The following is a 19,876-nucleotide window of genomic DNA, read 5'->3' as shown; positions in this document are numbered from 1 at the left end:
GGAGAGAGAACTCTTTTTGATTTTCACCTTCCACCCGTGAGACCTCAGAAAGGCCAACACAATTTCCGTGTGAGACTTGGCTCTTTGGAAAGTCGACGCCTGAATTAAGATGTCGTCTAGGTAAGGCGCTACTGCTATGCCCCGCGGTCTTAGAACCGCCAGAAGGGACCCTATCACCTTTGTGAAAATTCTGGGAGCAGTGGCCAACCCGAAAGGAAGAGCCACGAACTGATAATGCTTGTCCAGAAAAGCGAACCTGAGGAACTGGAGATGATCTTTGTGGATAGGAATATGTAGATACGCATCCTTTAGATCCACGGTAGTCATAAATTGACCCTCCTGGATCATTGGTAATATTGTCCGAATGGTCTCCATCTTGAATGATGGGATTCTGAGGAATTTGTTTAGAATTTTGAGATCCAGGATTGGTCTGAAAGTTCCTTCTTTTTTGGGAACCACAAACAGGTTTGAGTAAAAACCCAGCCCTTGTTCCACAATTGGAACTGGGTGGATCACTACCATTGTATGTAGGTCTTCTACGCAGCGTAAGAACGCCTCTTTCTTTGTCTGGTCTGTAGACAGACGAGAAATGTGGAACCTTCCCCTTGGAGGGGAGTCCTTGAATTCTAGAAGATATCCCTGGGATACAATCTCTAAGGCCCAAGGATCGTGTACGTCTCTTGCCCAGGCCTGAGCAAAGAGAGAGAGTCTGCCCCTTACTAGATCTGGTCCCGGATCAGGGGCTACCCCTTCATGCTGTCTTGGAGGCAGCTGCAGGTTTCTTGGCCTGTTTACCCTTGTTCCAGCCCTGGTAAGGTTTCCAGGCTGTCCTGGGTTGTGAAGTGTTACCCTTTTGCTTTGCAGCAGGGGAGGATGAAGCGAGACCACTCCTGAAATTTCGAAAGGAAAGGAACGATTTTGTTTGTTCTTAGTCTTAAAGGACTTGTCCTGAGGGAGAGCATGGCCTTTTCCCCCAGTGATTTCTGAGATTATTTCTGAGATAATCTCTTTCAATTCAGGCCCGAAAAGGGTCTTTCCTTTGAAAGGGATGTTCAGTAGTTTGGATTTTGACGACACATCGGCCGACCAGGACTTTAGCCATAGCGCCCTGCGCGCCAGAATGGCGAAACCTGAATTCTTTGCCGCTAACTTAGCTAGTTGGAAAGCGGCATCTGTGATAAAAGAATTAACCAGCTTAAGAGCCTTAATTCTGTCCATAATGTCCTCATATGAGGTCTCCTTCTGGAGCACATCTTCAAGGGCATCGAACCAGAAAGCAGCTGCAGTAGTTACAGGAACAATGCACGCTATAGGTTGGAGAAGAAAACCTTGATGAACAAAGATTTTCTTAAGTAAACCCTCTAATTTTTTATCCATAGGGTCTTTAAAAGCACAACTGTCCTCAATTGGTATGGTTGTGCGTTTAGCAAGTGAAGAAACAGCCCCCTCCACCTTAGGGACCGTCTGCCACGAGTCCCGCGTGGTGTCAGATATGGGGAACATTTTCTTAAAAACAGGAGGGGGGACAAACGGAATACCTGGTCTATCCCATTCCCTAGTTACTATATCCGCGATCCTCTTAGGGACCGGGAACACATCAGTGTAAACAGGAACTTCTAGGTACTTGTCCATTTTACACAATTTCTCTGGAACCACCAAGGGGTCACAGTTATCCAGAGTAACTAATACCTCCCTGAGCAATAAGTGGAGGTGTTCTAGTTTAAATTTAAAAGCCAACGTATCTGAGACTGTCTGAGGAGCAACCTTTCCCGAATCGGAAATTTCTCCCTCAGACAGCACATCCCTCGCCCCCATTTCAGAGCATTGAGAGTGTATATCGGATACGGCTACTAAAGCGCCAGAATGCTCATAATCTGTTCTTAAAACAGAGCTATCACGCTTTGCAGGTAACACGGGCAGCTTAGATAAAAATACTGAGAGGGTATTATCCATAACTGCCGCCAAGTCTTGTACGGTAAAAGAGTTAGACGCGCTAGGCGTCGCTTGAGCGGGCGTAACTGGTTGTGACACTTGGGGAGAGTTCAACGGGCTAACCTCATTACCTTCTGTCTGAGAATCATCTTGGGGCACATTTTTAAGTGCAACAATATGGTCTATAAAATGTATAGACATATCAATACAAGTGGGACACATTTTGATAGGGGGTTCCACCATGGCTTCTAAACACATTGAACAAGGATTTTCCCTGGTGTCAGACATGTTTAACAGACTAGCAGTAAGACAAACAGGCTTAGAAAACACTTTAATCAAGCAAAAACACACTTTGCAAAAAAACGTTACTGTGCCTTTAAGGAATAAAAAGAGCACACAATTTTCCAAAACAGTGAAAAATGCACCAAACTTTTTGAAATTTTCACAGTATGTACCTAAAGCATTGGTAAGATTGCACAACTAGCAAGAAAAACGATTAACCCCTTAATGCCCAAAACGGATCAATAGTAAGCTAACAGACCGGTTAAAACAACTTTAGCACCTTGCCCTACCTTCCCTTAGGAATCAGATTTATGGGGAAAAAGCTTCTTATGGGTCCTCAAACTGTAGCAGGAGCCTCCATGTGAACACATCCTGAAGATCTAGTCAAACTAACTGCGCATCTGAGGCGCAAAATTAGGCCCCTCCCACCTTACGCCGGTGCTGTGAGGCCTAAGAAAACACTCCTAAGAGTTATAATATTATCCATGTGGGTAACAACCCCTGTAAGAACCCAGAGGGACCTTCAAAGTGTCCCAAAAAAATGATTTTTCTTAGTAAAAACCGTTTGCCATAAAAAAGTGTCAACTTGCCATAAAATAGTGTCAACCAGCATAAAGTAGCCCTGTTATATAAGCTTGTAATTCCATACTTAGTCTCTGAATAAAGCTTACCCTTCCCTCATGGGGATCTTATCAGTCCTTTTCTAGCATTATCACAGTCTTGTCTAGAAATAAATGACTGAACATACCTTATTGCAGCCTAACCTGCAAACCGTTCCCCCCAACTGAAGTTTTCTTGTACTCCTCAGTACTGTGTGGGAACAGCAGTGGATTTTAGTTACAACATGCTAAAATCATCTTCCTCTCTGCAGAAATCTTCATCTCTTTTCTGCTGGAGAGTAAACAGTACACACCGGTACCATTTAAAATAACAAACTTTTGCTTGTAGAACAAAAAACAGAATTTATGTTTACCTGATAAATTACTTTCTCCAACGGTGTGTCCGGTCCACGGCGTCATCCTTACTTGTGGGATATTCTCTTCCCCAACAGGAAATGGCAAAGAGCCCAGCAAAGCTGGTCACATGATCCCTCCTAGGCTCCGCCTACCCCAGTCATTCGACCGACGTTAAGGAGGAATATTTGCATAGGAGAAACCATATGATACCGTGGTGACTGTAGTTAAAGAAAATAAATTATCAGACCTGATTAAAAAACCAGGGCGGGCCGTGGACCGGACACACCGTTGGAGAAAGTAATTTATCAGGTAAACATAAATTCTGTTTTCTCCAACATAGGTGTGTCCGGTCCACGGCGTCATCCTTACTTGTGGGAACCAATACCAAAGCTTTAGGACACGGATGAAGGGAGGGAGCAAATCAGGTCACCTAAATGGAAGGCACCACGGCTTGCAAAACCTTTCTCCCAAAAACAGCCTCCGAAGAAGCAAAAGTATCAAACTTGTAAAATTTGGTAAAAGTGTGCAGTGAAGACCAAGTCGCTGCCCTACATATCTGATCAACAGAAGCCTCGTTCTTGAAGGCCCATGTGGAAGCCACAGCCCTAGTGGAATGAGCTGTGATTCTTTCAGGAGGCTGCCGTCCGGCAGTCTCGTAAGCCAATCTGATGATGCTTTTAATCCAAAAAGAGAGAGAGGTAGAAGTTGCTTTTTGACCTCTCCTTTTACCAGAATAAACAACGAACAAGGAAGATGTTTGTCTAAAATCCTTTGTAGCATCTAAATAGAATTTTAGAGCGCGAACAACATCCAAATTGTGCAACAAACGCTCCTTCTTCGAAACAGGAAGAAAACCAGGTTTAGTACGTAAAACCACCTTATCTGCATGGAACACCAGATAAGGAGGAGAACACTGCAGAGCAGATAATTCTGAAACTCTTCTAGCAGAAGAAATTGCAACCAAAAACAAAACTTTCCAAGATAATAACTTAATATCAACGGAATGTAAGGGTTCAAACGGAACCCCCTGAAGAACTGAAAGAACTAAGTTGAGACTCCAAGGAGGAGTCAAAGGTTTGTAAACAGGCTTGATTCTAACCAGAGCCTGAACAAAGGCTTGAACATCTGGCACAGCTGCCAGCTTTTTGTGAAGTAACACAGACAAGGCAGAAATCTGTCCCTTCAAGGAACTTGCAGATAACCCTTCCTCCAATCCTTCTTGGAGAAAAGATAGAATATTAGGAATCTTTACCTTGTCCCAGGGGAATCCTTTAGATTCACACCAACAGATATATTTTTTCCATATTTTGTGGTAAATTTTTCTAGTTACAGGCTTTCTGGCCTGAACAAGAGTATCAATAACAGAATCTGAGAACCCTCGTTTTGATAAAATCAAGCGTTCAATCTCCAAGCAGTCAGCTGGAGTGAGACCAGATTCGGATGTACGAACGGACCTTGAACAAGAAGGTCTCGTCTCAAAGGTAGCTTCCATGGTGGAGCCGATGACATATTCACCAGATCTGCATACCAAGTCCTGCGTGGCCACGCAGGAGCTATCAAGATCACCGACGCCCTCTCCTGATGGATCCTGGCTACCAGCCTGGGGATGAGAGGAAACGGCGGGAATACATAAGCTAGTTTGAAGGTCCAAGGTGCTACTAGTGCATCTACTAGCGTCGCCTTGGGATCCCTGGATCTGGACCCGTAGCAAGGAACCTTGAAGTTCTGACGAGAGGCCATCAGATCCATGTCTGGAATGCCCCACAGTTGAGTGATTTGGGCAAAGATTTCCGGATGGAGTTCCCACTCCCCCGGATGCAATGTCTGACGACTCAGAAAATCCGCTTCCCAATTTTCCACTCCTGGGATGTGGATTGCAGACAGGTGGCAGGAGCGAGTCTCCGCCCACTGAATGATTTTGGTCACTTCTTCCATCGCCAGGGAACTCCTTGTTCCCCCCTGATGGTTGATGTACGCAACAGTCGTGATGTTGTCTGATTGAAACCGTATGAACTTGGCCTTCGCTAGCTGAGGCCAAGCCTTGAGAGCATTGAATATCGCTCTCAGTTCCAGAATATTTATCGGTAGAAGAGATTCTTCCCGAGACCAAAGACCCTGAGCTTTCAGGGATCCCCAGACCGCGCCCCAGCCCATCAGACTGGCGTCGGTCGTGACAATGACCCACTCTGGTCTGCGGAAGGTCATCCCTTGTGACAGGTTGTCCAGGGACAGCCACCAGCGGAGTGAGTCTCTGGTCCTCTGATTTACTTGTATCTTCGGAGACAAGTCTGTATAGTCCCCATTCCACTGACTGAGCATGCACAGTTGTAATGGTCTTAGATGAATGCGCGCAAAAGGAACTATGTCCATTGCCGCTACCATCAAACCTATTACTTCCATGCACTGCGCTATGGAAGGAAGAGGAACGGAAAGAAGTGTCCGACAAGAGTTTAGAAGTTTTGATTTTCTGGCCTCTGTCAGAAAAATCCTCATTTCTAAGGAGTCTATTATTGTTCCCAAGAAGGGAACCCTTGTCGACGGAGATAGAGAACTCTTTTCCACGTTCACTTTCCATCCGTGAGATCTGAGAAAGGCCAGGACTATGTCCGTGTGAGCCTTCGCTTGAGGAAGGGACGACGCTTGAATCAGAATGTCGTCCAAGTAAGGTACTACTGCAATGCCCCTTGGTCTTAGCACCGCTAGAAGGGACCCTAGTACCTTTGTGAAAATCCTTGGAGCAGTGGCTAATCCGAAAGGAAGCGCCACGAACTGGTAATGCTTGTCCAGGAATGCGAACCTTAGGAACCGATGATGTTCCTTGTGGATAGGGATATGTAGATACGCATCCTTTAAATCCACCGTGGTCATGAATTGACCTTCCTGGATGGAAGGAAGAATTGTTCGAATGGTTTCCATCTTGAACGATGGAACCTTGAGAAACTTGTTTAAGATCTTGAGATCTAAGATTGGTCTGAACGTTCCCTCTTTTTTGGGAACTAAGAACAGATTGGAGTAGAACCCCATCCCTTGTTCTCCTAATGGAACAGGATGAATTACTCCCATTTTTAGCAGGTCTTCTACACAATGTAAGAATGCCTGTCTTTTTATGTGGTCTGAAGACAATTGAGACCTGTGGAACCTCCCCCTTGGGGGAAGTCCCTTGAATTCCAGAAGATAACCTTGGGAGACTATTTCTAGTGCCCAAGGATCCAGAACATCTCTTGCCCAAGCCTGAGCGAAGAGAGAGAGTCTGCCCCCCACCAGATCCGGTCCCGGATCGGGGGCCAACATTTCATGCTGTCTTGGTAGCAGTGGCAGGTTTCTTGGCCTGCTTTCCCTTGTTCCAGCCTTGCATTGGTCTCCAGGCTGGCTTGGCTTGAGAAGAATTACCCTCTTGCTTAGAGGACGTAGCACTTGGGGCTGGTCCGTTTCTACGAAAGGGACGAAAATTAGGTTTATTTTTGGCCTTGAAAGACCTATCCTGAGGAAGGGCGTGGCCCTTACCCCCAGTGATATCAGAGATAATCTCTTTCAAGTCAGGGCCAAACAGCGTTTTCCCCTTGAAAGGAATGTTAAGTAGTTTGTTCTTGGAAGACGCATCCGCTGACCAAGATTTCAACCAAAGCGCTCTGCGCGCCACAATAGCAAACCCAGAATTTTTCGCCGCTAACCTAGCCAATTGCAAAGTGGCGTCTAGGGTGAAAGAATTAGCCAATTTGAGAGCACGGATTCTGTCCATAATCTCCTCATAAGGAGGAGAATCACTATCGATCGCCTTAACTAGTTCATCGAACCAGAAACACGCGGCTGTAGTGACAGGGACAATGCATGAAATTGGTTGTAGAAGGTAACCTTGCTGAACAAACATCTTTTTAAGCAAACCTTCTAATTTTTTATCCATAGGATCTTTGAAAGCACAACTATCTTCTATGGGTATAGTGGTGCGTTTGTTTAAAGTAGAAACCGCTCCCTCGACCTTGGGGACTGTCTGCCATAAGTCCTTTCTGGGGTCGACCATAGGAAACAATTTTTTAAATATGGGGGGAGGGACGAAAGGTATACCGGGCCTTTCCCATTCTTTATTTACAATGTCCGCCACCCGCTTGGGTATAGGAAAAGCTTCTGGGAGCCCCGGGACGTCTAGGAACTTGTCCATTTTACATAGTTTCTCTGGGATGATCAAATTCTCACAATCATCCAGAGTGGATAATACCTCCTTAAGCAGAGCGCGGAGATGTTCCAACTTAAATTTAAATGTAATCACATCGGGTTCAGCTTGTTGAGAAATTTTCCCTGAATCTGAAATTTCTCCCTCAGACAAAACCTCCCTGGCCCCCTCAGACTGGTGTAGGGGCATTTCAGAACCATTATCATCAGCGTCCTCATGCTCTTCAGTATCTAAAACAGAGCAGTCGCGCTTACGCTGATAAGTGGGCATTTTGGCTAAAATGTTTTTGATAGAATTATCCATTACAGCCGTTAATTGTTGCATAGTAAGGAGTATTGGCGCGCTAGATGTACTAGGGGCCTCCTGAGTGGGCAAGACTCGTGTAGACGAAGGAGGGAATGATGCAGTACCATGCTTACTCCCCTCACTTGAGGAATCATCTTGGGCATCATTTTCAGTGTCACATAAATCACATTTATTTAAATGAGAAGGAACCCTGGCTTCCCCACATTCAGAACACAGTCTATCTGGTAATTCAGACATGTTAAACAGGCATAAACTTGATAACAAAGTACAAAAAACGTTTTAAAATAAAACCGTTACTGTCACTTTAAATTTTAAACTGAACACACTTTATTACTGCAATTGCGAAAAAGTATGAAGGAATTGTTCAAAATTCACCAAAATTTCACCACAGTGTCTTAAAGCCTTAAAAGTATTGCACACCAAATTTGGAAGCTTTAACCCTTAAAATAACGGAACCGGAGCCGTTTTTAACTTTAACCCCTTTACAGTCCCTGGTATCTGCTTTGCTGAGACCCAACCAAGCCCAAAGGGGAATACGATACCAAATGACGCCTTCAAAAAGTCTTTTCTATGTATCAGAGCTCCTCACACATGCGACTGCATGTCATGCCTCTCAAAAACAAGTGCGCAATACCGGCGCGAAAATGAGGCTCTGCCTATGATTAGGGAAAGCCCCTAAAGAATAAGGTGTCTAAAACAGTGCCTGCCAATATTATTTTATCAAAATACCCAGATTAAATGATTCCTCAAGGCTAAATATGTGTAATATATGAATCGATTTAGCCCAGAAAAAGTCTACAGTCTTAATAAGCCCTTGTGAAGCCCTTATTTACTTTCTGAATAAACATGGCTTACCGGATCCCATAGGGAAAATGACAGCTTCCAGCATTACATCGTCTTGTTAGAATGTGTCATACCTCAAGCAGCAAAAGACTGCTCACTGTTCCCCCAACTGAAGTTAATTCCTCTCAACAGTCCTGTGTGGAACAGCCATGGATTTTAGTAACGGTTGCTAAAATCATTTTCCTCATACAAACAGAAATCTTCATCTCTTTTCTGTTTCAGAGTAAATAGTACATACCAGCACTATTTTAAAATAACAAACTCTTGATTGAATAATAAAAGCTACAGTTAAACACTAAAAAACTCTAAGCCATCTCCGTGGAGATGTTGCCTGTACAACGGCAAAGAGAATGACTGGGGTAGGCGGAGCCTAGGAGGGATCATGTGACCAGCTTTGCTGGGCTCTTTGCCATTTCCTGTTGGGGAAGAGAATATCCCACAAGTAAGGATGACGCCGTGGACCGGACACACCTATGTTGGAGAAAACTACAAATCTAACACCACATTCACTTTACCCTTCCGAGAGGGACCCTGTTGCTTAGAGCCGACAAAGAGAATGACTGGAGGGTGGAGCTAGAGGGGGAGCTATATGGACAGCTCTGCTGTGCGCTCTCTTTGCCACTTCCTGTTAGGAAGGAGAATATCCCACAAGTAAAGGATGAATCCGTGGACTGGATACACCTTACAAGAGAAATAAAGATGCTATCATGGTGAAACTTCTTCTAAGTTTTTTAGAATCTAATTATAAATCAATGATCATTTACAATCTGTCCTAGCAACTGTAGTTTCCAATTTATGCTGTATAATTAGTTATGCTAATAAGCATGGCCAGTATTTTATTTTTCCAGAAAAGGTGGCAACCCTATCTGCTGTTCACATTAACAAACGGCACATACTGTGTCACATTAGGTGTGTGGGTAGTTATTCTCCTGCACTAATTGGAAGGACAGCTTTGTCATCACAGCTACAGCATAAACCTGAATACAAGAGACAGCTATTTATGTCTCACAAACTCATTCCCATTAAAGTGGGATGACCAAAGTAATACAGGTTGTGCCGTTTTTAAAGAGCAATAAAAACGGGTTACATAATATACTGTTCATCTTGCAAGAAAATGAATAATCCTTGGGATATACTGCACAATCTTTACTCTGCATGACAAGTTGCTTAAAAAGATATTTAGGTCATAATACTTTGAATTTAAAACAAGCAGTAGATTTTGATTTCTGACAAATTTCAAAGTTTCCTTTTATTTCACTCTCCGCTGTATCACATGACAGCTGTCAGCCAATCACAGACATATATAAAAGCAGTTAATTCATTAGTAGCTGGTTCCTCGAATCCTCAAAAAGTGTGCACATAAGACCGTGCAGACTTCTTCAAGAATTATCAGCTGCCCTTTTACAATTGTTTGTTTGCACTAGCTGTTTTGCACACAAAGACAAAATATATGTTCTGGTGCCTGCATATGCACTATATGGCACCAGTTTGTGCACAAATATATATTGCTACAGAAATTGTTTCAAACATGCCTGCTCCTTAACCTACCTAGGTATGCTATTTAGCAAAGAAAACTTTTGTTCAAATTCAATGGTCTAGCTGAATCATAAGTTTAATTTCATTTTCATGATTCTGATACAGCATAGAATTTTAAACGACTTTCCAATGTACTTCTATTATCAAACTTGCTTTATTCACTTTGAATCTTTTGTTGAAAATAATACCTAGGTATGCTGAGGAGCAGCAAGGCACTACTGGGAGCTAGCTGCTTATTGCTGACTGCACATATATGCCTCCTGTAAATGTCTCATCTGATGTGTTCAGCTAGCTCCCAGTAATGCATTCCTACACCTTCAATAAAGGATACCAAGAGAATGTAGCAAGTTTGATAATTTAGGTAAATAAGTTGTTTAGAATGGTATGCTCTACGTGAATAAAGAAAGAAACATTTTGGGTTTTATGTTACAGGTATTAGAGTTTTATATATAATGGTAAACAGTAAACTTCAAACTTTCAGTAAATTTAGTCTACAAATACCCGAGCATTGTTTTTACCATTTTGGTAACCATGGAAAGCCGGTTTCAGTATTATAGAAGTTTATGTAAAAAGTGTTTTCAATAAGAAAATTACAAATGAAAGAACATTCCAGTCAGAATTAATTTTTATTGAAACTACTATGTGTAATTCCATGAATAAGGTAACAAAAAAGTACCAAAGTCTTTTCTCTCAAAGTGTTGTTTACTTAAAGGAACACAGTTTTAAAAGAAAATGATCTAATGCGTTTGAGCATGTTATTATTTCACTATCAATTTCATATAACTATGTGTTTAACCCTTTAAAAGGTAATAAACACATTCTTAAAATCAGCTCTATAGCAGCAATACACTTCTGGGATCTAGCTGAACACATATGGCGAGCCAATGACAAGAGGCATGTGTGTAATCACCAGCTAGCTCTCAGTAGGGCCATGTTGCTCCAAAGCCCACAAAGAATGATTTAATAAATTAATTTAAAAAAGTCTTAAAATTGCATGCTCTATCTGCATCATGAAAATGTATTTTTCATGCCCCTTTAATTTATTTTAAAACTTTTTTGTATTCAAATGTAACAGAAATCTGTTGTGGAGTAAGGGTTACTACTGTCCAATTAAAGGCTTAATATCCCTTTAAGCATTTATTAATGGCTATGAAGCCAACATATTTCTAATTTAATGCCACAATATTCTACAGACCATTATAAAGTACCATCTCACCCGCCGAGCGTTCTTTGGCTACATGGCACTGCTTGCTTAAAGGGACAGTAAAGTCATAATTAGACAGAACATACAATTTTAAACAACTTTCCAATTTACTTCTAGTATTTAATTTGCTTCCTTCTCTTGTTATCCTTTGCTGAAAAGTTTATCTAGGTAAGCTCAGGAGCAGCAAAGAACCTAGGTTCTAGCTGCTGATTGGTGGCTGCATATATATATATATATTTATATATATATATATATATATATCACTTGTCATTGTCTCACCCATGTGTTCAGTTAGAAACCAGTAGTGCATTGCTACACCAACAAAGCATACCAAGAGAATGAAACAAATTATATAATAGAAATAAACAGGAAAGTTGTTTAAAATTGTATGTTCTACCCAAATCATGACAGAAAATTTTTGGGTTTCATGTCCCTTAAAGTGTTGTTTACATACATGGTGGATAAAATCAACAATTAAAAAAATATATATATAAAAAATAAATTATATATATATATATATATATATATATATATATATACACTCACATTCAAATTTTGATTTTTTTATTTATATTTAAAGGGACACTTTTCTTCCGTGATTCAGATAGAGCATGCAATTTTAAGCAAATTTCTAATTTACTGCTATTATCAATTTCTTCGTTCTCTTGCTATCTTTATTTGAATAAGAAGGCATCTAAGCTAAGAAGCCAGCAAATTTGTGGTTTAGAACCATGGACCGCACTTGTTTATTGGTGCTGTCCAATCAGCAAGAACAACCCAGGTTGTTCACCAAAAATGGGCCAGCATCTAAACTTACATTCTTGCTTTTCAAATAAACATACCAAGAGAATGAAGAAAATTTAATAATAGGAGTACATCAGAAAGTTGCTTAAAATTGCATGCTCTGTCTGAATCACAAAAGAAAAAAATTGGGTTCAGTGTCCCTTTAAGCTAAATTATAAAATAAAAACCAATCCTTAATTATGTAGTATGAGGCTGTATATTCATGGCTGTAATGTTTAATTTTTTGGTAAATTATTTCCATTAATGCATTCACAATGCCATGCACTCCCAGAGATTTCTGTAAGATTATTTTTGGCATTTTTTTCTTTCTAGAAGATATTATCACATTGGTTTTGTAGTTGTCACAACTGTGAATTTGTGTCTGCAGAAATAATTTGCCTCTTCTTTAAAGCAAAAATGTTATAAAATAAACAAACATACAGAGTTGAGAAATAGACCTTAAAGGGACACTGAACCCAAATGTTTTCTTTTGTGATTCAGATAGAGCATGACATTTTAAGCAACTTTCTAATTTACACCTATTAACAAATTTTCTTAATTCTCTTTGTATCTTTATTTGAAATGCAAGAATGCAAGTTTAGATGCCGCCTATTTTTGGTGAACAACCTGGGTTGTTCTTGCTGATTGGTGGATACATTTATCCACCAATAAACAAGAGTGCTGTCCAGGGTCTGAACCAAATAATAGCTTAGATGTCTTCTTTTTCAAATAAAGATAGCAAGAGTACAAAGAAAAATTGATAATCGGAATAAACTTTAAAGTTGCTTAAAATTGCATGCTCTATCTGAATCACAAAAGAAAAATTTTGGGTTCAGTGTCCCTTTAAGGACATAAACCTAAAATATTTTCTTTCATGATTTAGATCAGTGTTTCCTAAACAAGGTCTTCATGTACCCCCAAACAGGTCAGGTTTTCATTATAGCTAAACTAGAGCACAGGTGAAAAAATCAGCTGATGGGTGAGAGCAGGTTAGTTACCATGGTTACTGATCAGCTGGTTACTTCACCTGTGCATTGGTTCAGCTATAATGAAAACCAGGCCTGTTGGGGGTACGTGAGGACTGTGTTTGGGGAACACTGATATAGATAGAGCATACACTTTTCAGATTTTAGATTTACTTTTATCAAATTTGCTTCATTCTCATGATACCCTTTCTTGAAAGAGCGCAATGCTCTATTGGAACCTGGATGAGCCAATGATAAGCATCTAGTTCACAGAAGTGCATTGCTTCTGAGCCTACCTATGTATGCTTATTTCAACAACGAAGCAAATTAGATAACAGAAGTCAATTGGAAAGTTGTTTAACATTGCATGTTCTATCTGAATCATGAAAGTTTAATTTTGACTTTACTGTCCCTGTAATGCCATTGCTACCCTGCAAATCTATGTACACATAATGAACTCTTACCAAGTCTCAAGAAGCTTAATAAATAGAGGATTGTTTGGAGTGGAATAGATCTGCACAAGGTCCTGAGTGTGAGGAGGGAGGGGCAAGCAGTAAAATGAACTATAATATTGTTATAATTGTTTCAGTTAAATAAAGCTATTTAAGGTAATTTGTCTGCTTCCAATAAAAGTACAGTTTAAAAGTTGATCAAATATGAACCTATTAAAGAGGAGACAGTTCACCTCTCAATAATTTAATTCATTTCAATTATCTATGTATTTCTAATGGTATAACTAAATCAGTATTTTCTGATAGAACTGGAAAAATAATCTGAATTATTATTATTCTAAAAATGAAATCTTTATGTAGCAAACCATAATTTAAATTGATTTAAATGGAGTCTTACTGCTAGTAATTTCAGTTGTGATTTAATCAATTTGATTTAAATCAAATCCACCCTGTTTACATATAAAAAAATAATTTAAGAATACTACAGGATGGTATTTACTTATCGTACCTTTCAAATTGCCTGGCTCTGTATCCAGCACTTTTTGACAGTCATTCATAGCATTGTGCCAATTCTCAAGTTTTATCTCAGCTTGGGCTCTGTTGTTATAGGCAGCTGTTGATGGTAAGACAGATATACTCCTAAAACAAAGAGGATGCGGTTAAACGTCTGTTCACAACTAGAAGTTTAGAAAAAAATTAAAATAATAAAGTAAAACCTACAAAAATATATATGTGAAAACTTTAAACATAAAAAAATGTTAAACCTATCTGTGTGTGACGTGTGTGTGTATATATATATATATATATATATATATATATATATATACACACACACACACACACATATATACATACACACAAATTTGAAAGATTTTAACACATTCAAAATAATTTCAAACTCACTGAGTATAAGTTATATCAAAACTATATAAAATATTTAAATTGCAAGGTGTTTACAGAAATAAAACTGCTCACAAATTAAACACTATCGCCTAGATTACGAGTTTGGCGTTAGCCTTAAAAAGCAGCGTTAAGGGGTCCTAACGCTGCTTTTTAAACGCCCGCTGGTATTACGAGTCAGGCAGGTACAGGTGTACCGCTCACTTTTCTTCCGCGACTCAAGGCTACCGCAAATCCCCTTACGTCAGTTGTGTATCCTATCTTTTTAATGGGATTCGCCTAACGCTGGTATTACGAGTCTTGGAAGAAGTGAGCGGTACAGCCTCTACCTCCAAGACTCCTAACGCATTTAAATATTCAGTAGTTAAGAGTTTTATGGGCTAACGCCGGAACATAAAGCTCTTAACTAAAGTGCTAAAAAGTACACTAACACCCATAAACTACCTATTAACCCCTAAACCGAGGCCCCCCCACATCGCAAACACTATAATAAATTTTTTAACCCCTAATCTGCTGACCGGACATCGCCGCCACCTATATTATACCTATGAACCCCTAATCTGCTGCCCCTAACATCGCCGACACCTACATTATATTTATTAACCCATAATCTGCCCCCCCAACGTCTCTGCCACCTACCTACAATTATTAACCCCTAATCTGCCGACTGGACATCGCCGCCACTTTAATAAATGTATTAACCCCTAACCCTCCGCACTCCCGCCTCGCAAACACTAGTTCAATTTTATTAACCCCTAATCTTCCGTCCCTAACATCGCCGACACCTATCTACATTTATTAACCCATAATCTGCCGACCCCAACGTCGCTGCTACTATAATATATTTATTAACCCCTAAATTTAAGTCTAACCCTAAGTCTAACCCCCCTTAACTTAAATATAATTTAAATTAAACGAAATAAATATACTACAATTAAATAAATTATTCCTATTTAAAACTAAATACTTACCGATAAAATAAACCCTAAGATAGCTACAATATAACTAATAGTTACATTGTATCTCTTAGGGTTTATTTTTATTTTACAGGCAAATTTGTATTTATTTTAACTAGGTACAATAGTTATTAAATAGTTATTAACTATTTAATAATAGTTATTAACTATTTAATAACTACCTAGCAAAAAAACAAACATAATTTATGCTTACCTGATAAATTTATTTCTCTTGTAGTGTGTTCAGTCCACGGGTCATCCATTACTTATGGGATATATTCTCCTTCCCAACAGGAAGTTGCAAGATGATCACCCAAGCAGAGCTGCTATATAGCTCCTCCCCTCACATGTCATATCCAGTCATTCGACCGAAACAAGACGAGAAAGGAGAAACTATAAGGTGCAGTGGTGACTGGAGTTATAATTTTAAAATTTAGAACCTGCCTTAAAAAGACAGGGCGGGCCGTGGACTGAACACACTACAAGAGAAATAAATTTATCAGGTAAGCATAAATTATGTTTTCTCTTGTTAAGTGTGTTCAGTCCACGGGTCATCCATTACTTATGGGATACCCATACCAAAGCTAAGTACACGGATGAAGGGAGGGACAAGGCAGGAACATTAAACAGAAGGAACCACTGCCTGTAGAACCTTTCTCCCAAAACCAGCCTCCGAAGAAGCGAAAGTGTCAAATTTGTAAAATTTGGAAAAAGTATGAAGTGAAGACCAAGTTGCAGCCTTGCAAATCTGTTCAACAGAGGCCTCATTCTTAAAGGCCCAGGTGGAAGCCACAGCTCTAGTGGAATGAGCTGTAATTCTTTCAGGAGGCTGCTGTCCAGCAGTCTCATAGGCTAAACGTATTATGCTACGAAGCCAAAAAGAGAGAGAGGTAGCCGAAGCCTTTTGACCTCTCCTCTGTCCAGAGTAAACGACAAACAGAGAAGAAGTTTGTCTAAAATCTTTAGTTGCCTGTAAGTAGAACTTCAGAGCACGGACCACGTCTAGATTATGCAAAAGACGTTCCTTCTTTGAAGAAGGATTAGGACATAATGATGGAACAACATTCTCTTGATTGATATTCCTGTTAGAAACAACCTTAGGTAAAAACCCAGGATTAGTACGCAGTACTACCTTGTCTGAATGAAAGATCAGATAAGGAGAATCACAATGTAAGGCAGATAACTCAGAGACTCTTCGAGCCGAGGAAATAGCCATCAAAAACAAAACTTTCCAAGACAAAAGCTTAATATCAATGGAATGAAGGGGTTCAAACGGAACACCCTGAAGAACTTTAAGAACCAAGTTTAAGCTCCACGGAGGAGCAACAGCTTTAAACACAGGCTTAATTCTAGCCAAAGCCTGACAAAAGGCCTGGACGTCTGGATTTTCTGTCAGACGTTTGTGTAAAAGAATAGACAGAGCTGAAATCTGTCCTATTAGCGAACTAGCGGACAAACCTTTTTCTAAACCCTCTTGTAGAAAAGCCAATATCCTAGGAATCCTAACCTTACTCCATGAGTAACTCTTGGATTCGCACCAATATAAATATTTATGCCATATCTTATGGTAAATTTTTCTGGTCACAGGTTTCCGAGCCTGTATTAATGTATCAATAACCGAATCCGAAAACCCCCGCTTAGATAGAATCAAGCGTTCAATTTCCAAGCAGTCAGCCTCAGAGAAATTAGGTTTGGATGGTTGAAAGGACCCTGAATTAGAAGGTCCTGCCTCAGAGGAAGAGACCATGGTGAACAGGACGACATGTCCACTAGGTTTGCATACCAGGTCCTGCGTGGCCACGCAGGCGCTATCAGAATTACCGATGCCCTTTCCTGTTTGATCCTGGCAATCAGTCGAGGTAGCAACGGAAATGGTGGAAACACATAAGCTATGTTGAAAACCCAAGGGGCTGCTAACGCATCTACCAGCACCGCTCCCGGGTCCCTGGACCTGGATCCGTAACAAGGAAGCTTCGCGTTCTGGCGAGATGCCATGAGATCCAGATCCGGTTTGCCCCAACGACGAATCAGTTGAGCAAATACCTCCGGGTGAAGTTCCCACTCTCCCGGATGAAAAGTCTGGCGACTTAGGAAATCCGCCTCCCAGTTCTCTACGCCTGGGATGTAAATCGCTGACAGGTGGCAAGAGTGAGACTCTGCCCAGCGAATTATCTTCGAGACTTCCAACATCGCTAGGGAACTCCTGGTTCCCCCTTGATGATTGATGTAAGCCACAGTCGTGATATTGTCCGACTGAAATCTGATGAACCTCAGTCTTGCTAACTGAGGCCAAGCTAGAAGAGCATTGAATATTGCTCTTAATTCCAGAATGTTTATTGGAAGGAGTTTCTCCTCCTGAGTCCACGTACCCTGAGCCTTCAGGGAATTCCAGACTGCTCCCCAGCCTAGAAGGCTGGCATCCGTTGTTACAATCGTCCAATCTGGTCTGCGAAAGGTCATTCCTTTGGACAGATGAACCGGTGACAACCACCAGAGAAGAGAATCTCTGGTCTCCTGGTCCAGATTTAGCAAAGGGGACAGATCTGAGTAATCCCCGTTCCATTGACTGAGCATGCATAGTTGCAGCGGTCTGAGATGCAGGCGTGCAAATGGCACTATGTCCATTGCCGCGACCATTAAACCGATTACCTCCATGCACTGAGCTACTGATGGGCTTGGAATGGAATGAAGGGCACGGCAAGCATTGAAAATCTTTGATAACCTGGACTCCGTCAGGTAAATCTTCATCTCTACAGAATCTATAAGAGTCCCTAGAAAAGGAACCCTTGTGAGTGGTAACAGAGAACTCTTTTCCACGTTCACTTTCCACCCATGCGACCTCAGAAATGCAAGAACTATCTCTGTATGAGACTTTGCATTCTGAAAACTTGACGCTTGTATCAGAATGTCGTCTAGGTACGGAGCCACCGCTATGCCTCGTGGTCTTAGTACCGCCAGAAGTGAGCCCAGAACCTTCGTAAAAATTCTCGGGGCCGTGGCTAACCCGAAGGGAAGAGCCACAAACTGGTAATGCCTGTCTAGAAAGGCAAACCTTAGGTACCGATAATGATCTTTGTGAATCGGTATGTGAAGGTAAGCATCCTTTAAGTCCACTGTGGTCATATATTGACCCTCTTGGATCATGGGTAGGATGGTTCGAATGGTTTCCATCTTGAACGATGGTACCCTTAGGAATTTGTTTAAGATCTTTAAGTCCAAGATTGGTCTGAAGGTTCCCTCTTTTTTGGGAACCACAAATAGATTTGAGTAAAATCCTTGTCCCTGTTCCGATCGCGGAACTGAGTGGATCACTCCCATGATTAAGAGGTCTTGTACACATTGTAGAAATGCCTCTCTCTTTACTAGGTTTGTTGATAACCTCGAAAGATGGAACCTCCCTTGTGGAGGAGAGGTTTTGAAATCCAGAAGGTATCCCTGAGATATAATCTTCAACGTCCAGGGATCCTGCACATCTCTTGCCCAAGCCTGGGCGAAGAGAGAAAGTCTGCCCCCCACTAAATCCGTCTCCGGATAGGGGGCCCTGTCTTCATGCTGTCTTAGGGGCGGAAATAGGCTTTCTGGCCTGCTTGCCCTTGTTCCATGACTGGTTGCCTTTCCAACCCTGTCTGTAACGAGCAGTAGTTCCTTCCTGTTTTGGAGCGGAGGAAGTTGATGCTGCTCCTGCCTTGAAGTTACGAAAGGCACGAAAATTAGACTGTTTGGCCTTTGGTTTGGCCCTGGTCCTGAGGAAGGGCGTGGCCCTTACCTCTCGTAATGTCAGCAATAATTTCCTTCAAGCCGGGCCCGAATAAGGTCTGCCCTTTGAAAGGAATGTTAAGTAGCTTAGACTTGGAAGTTACATCCGCTGACCAGGATTTAAGCCAGAGCGCTCTGCGCGCCTGTATGGCGAATCCGGAATTTTTAGCCGTAAGTTTGGTTAGATGTACTACGGCATCTGAAACAAACGCATTAGCTTGCTTAAGGGTTCTAACTTTGCTCAAAGCCTCATCCAATGGCTCTGTGCGAATCGCCTCTTCCAGAGACTCAAACCAGAATGCCGCTGCAGCCGTGACAGGCGCAATGCATGCAAGAGGCTGCAAAATAAAACCCTGTTGAACAAACATTTTCTTAAGATAACCCTCTAATTTTTTTATCCATTGGATCTGAGAAAGCACAGCTATCCTCCACCGGGATAGTGGTACGCTTGGCTAGAGTAGAAACTGCTCCCTCCACCTTAGGGACCGTCTGCCATAAGTCTCGTGTGGTGGCGTCTATAGGAAACATTTTTCTGAATATCGGGGGAGGGGAAAAAGGCACACCAGGTCTATCCCACTCCTTACTAATAATTTCTGTAAGTCTTTTTGGTATAGGAAAGACGTCAGTACACACCGGTACCGCATAGTATCTATCCAACCTACACAATTTCTCTGGGATTGCCACCATGTCGCAATCATTCAGAGCCGCTAATACCTCCCCTAGTAACACACGGAGGTTCTCAAGCTTAAATGTAAAATTTGAAATTTCTGAATCCGGTCTCCCCGGATCAGAACCGTCACCAACAGAATGAAGCTCACCGTCCTCATGTTCTGCAAA

The 19,876-nt window shown here is 41.3% G+C and overlaps 1 protein-coding gene across 1 annotated transcript in view; it reads right to left on the bottom strand.

Moving 5' to 3' along the window:
• Positions 1-19,876, bottom strand: part of SPAG1 (sperm associated antigen 1) — a 501,191-nt gene that overhangs the window by 308,986 nt on the left and 172,329 nt on the right. Inside the window, exon 8 of the mRNA XM_053715918.1 lies at positions 13,936-14,066. Within this exon, the coding sequence (XP_053571893.1) occupies positions 13,936-14,066 (131 nt within the window). The remainder of the gene's footprint in view (positions 1-13,935; positions 14,067-19,876) is intronic.

This window comes from Bombina bombina, chromosome 5, assembly GCF_027579735.1.
Source record: "Bombina bombina isolate aBomBom1 chromosome 5, aBomBom1.pri, whole genome shotgun sequence".
NCBI classification, from domain to species: Eukaryota; Metazoa; Chordata; class Amphibia; order Anura; family Bombinatoridae; genus Bombina; species Bombina bombina.
The sequence above is the reverse complement of the archived record's forward strand: the minus strand, read 5'-3'. Positions and strand labels throughout refer to the sequence as shown.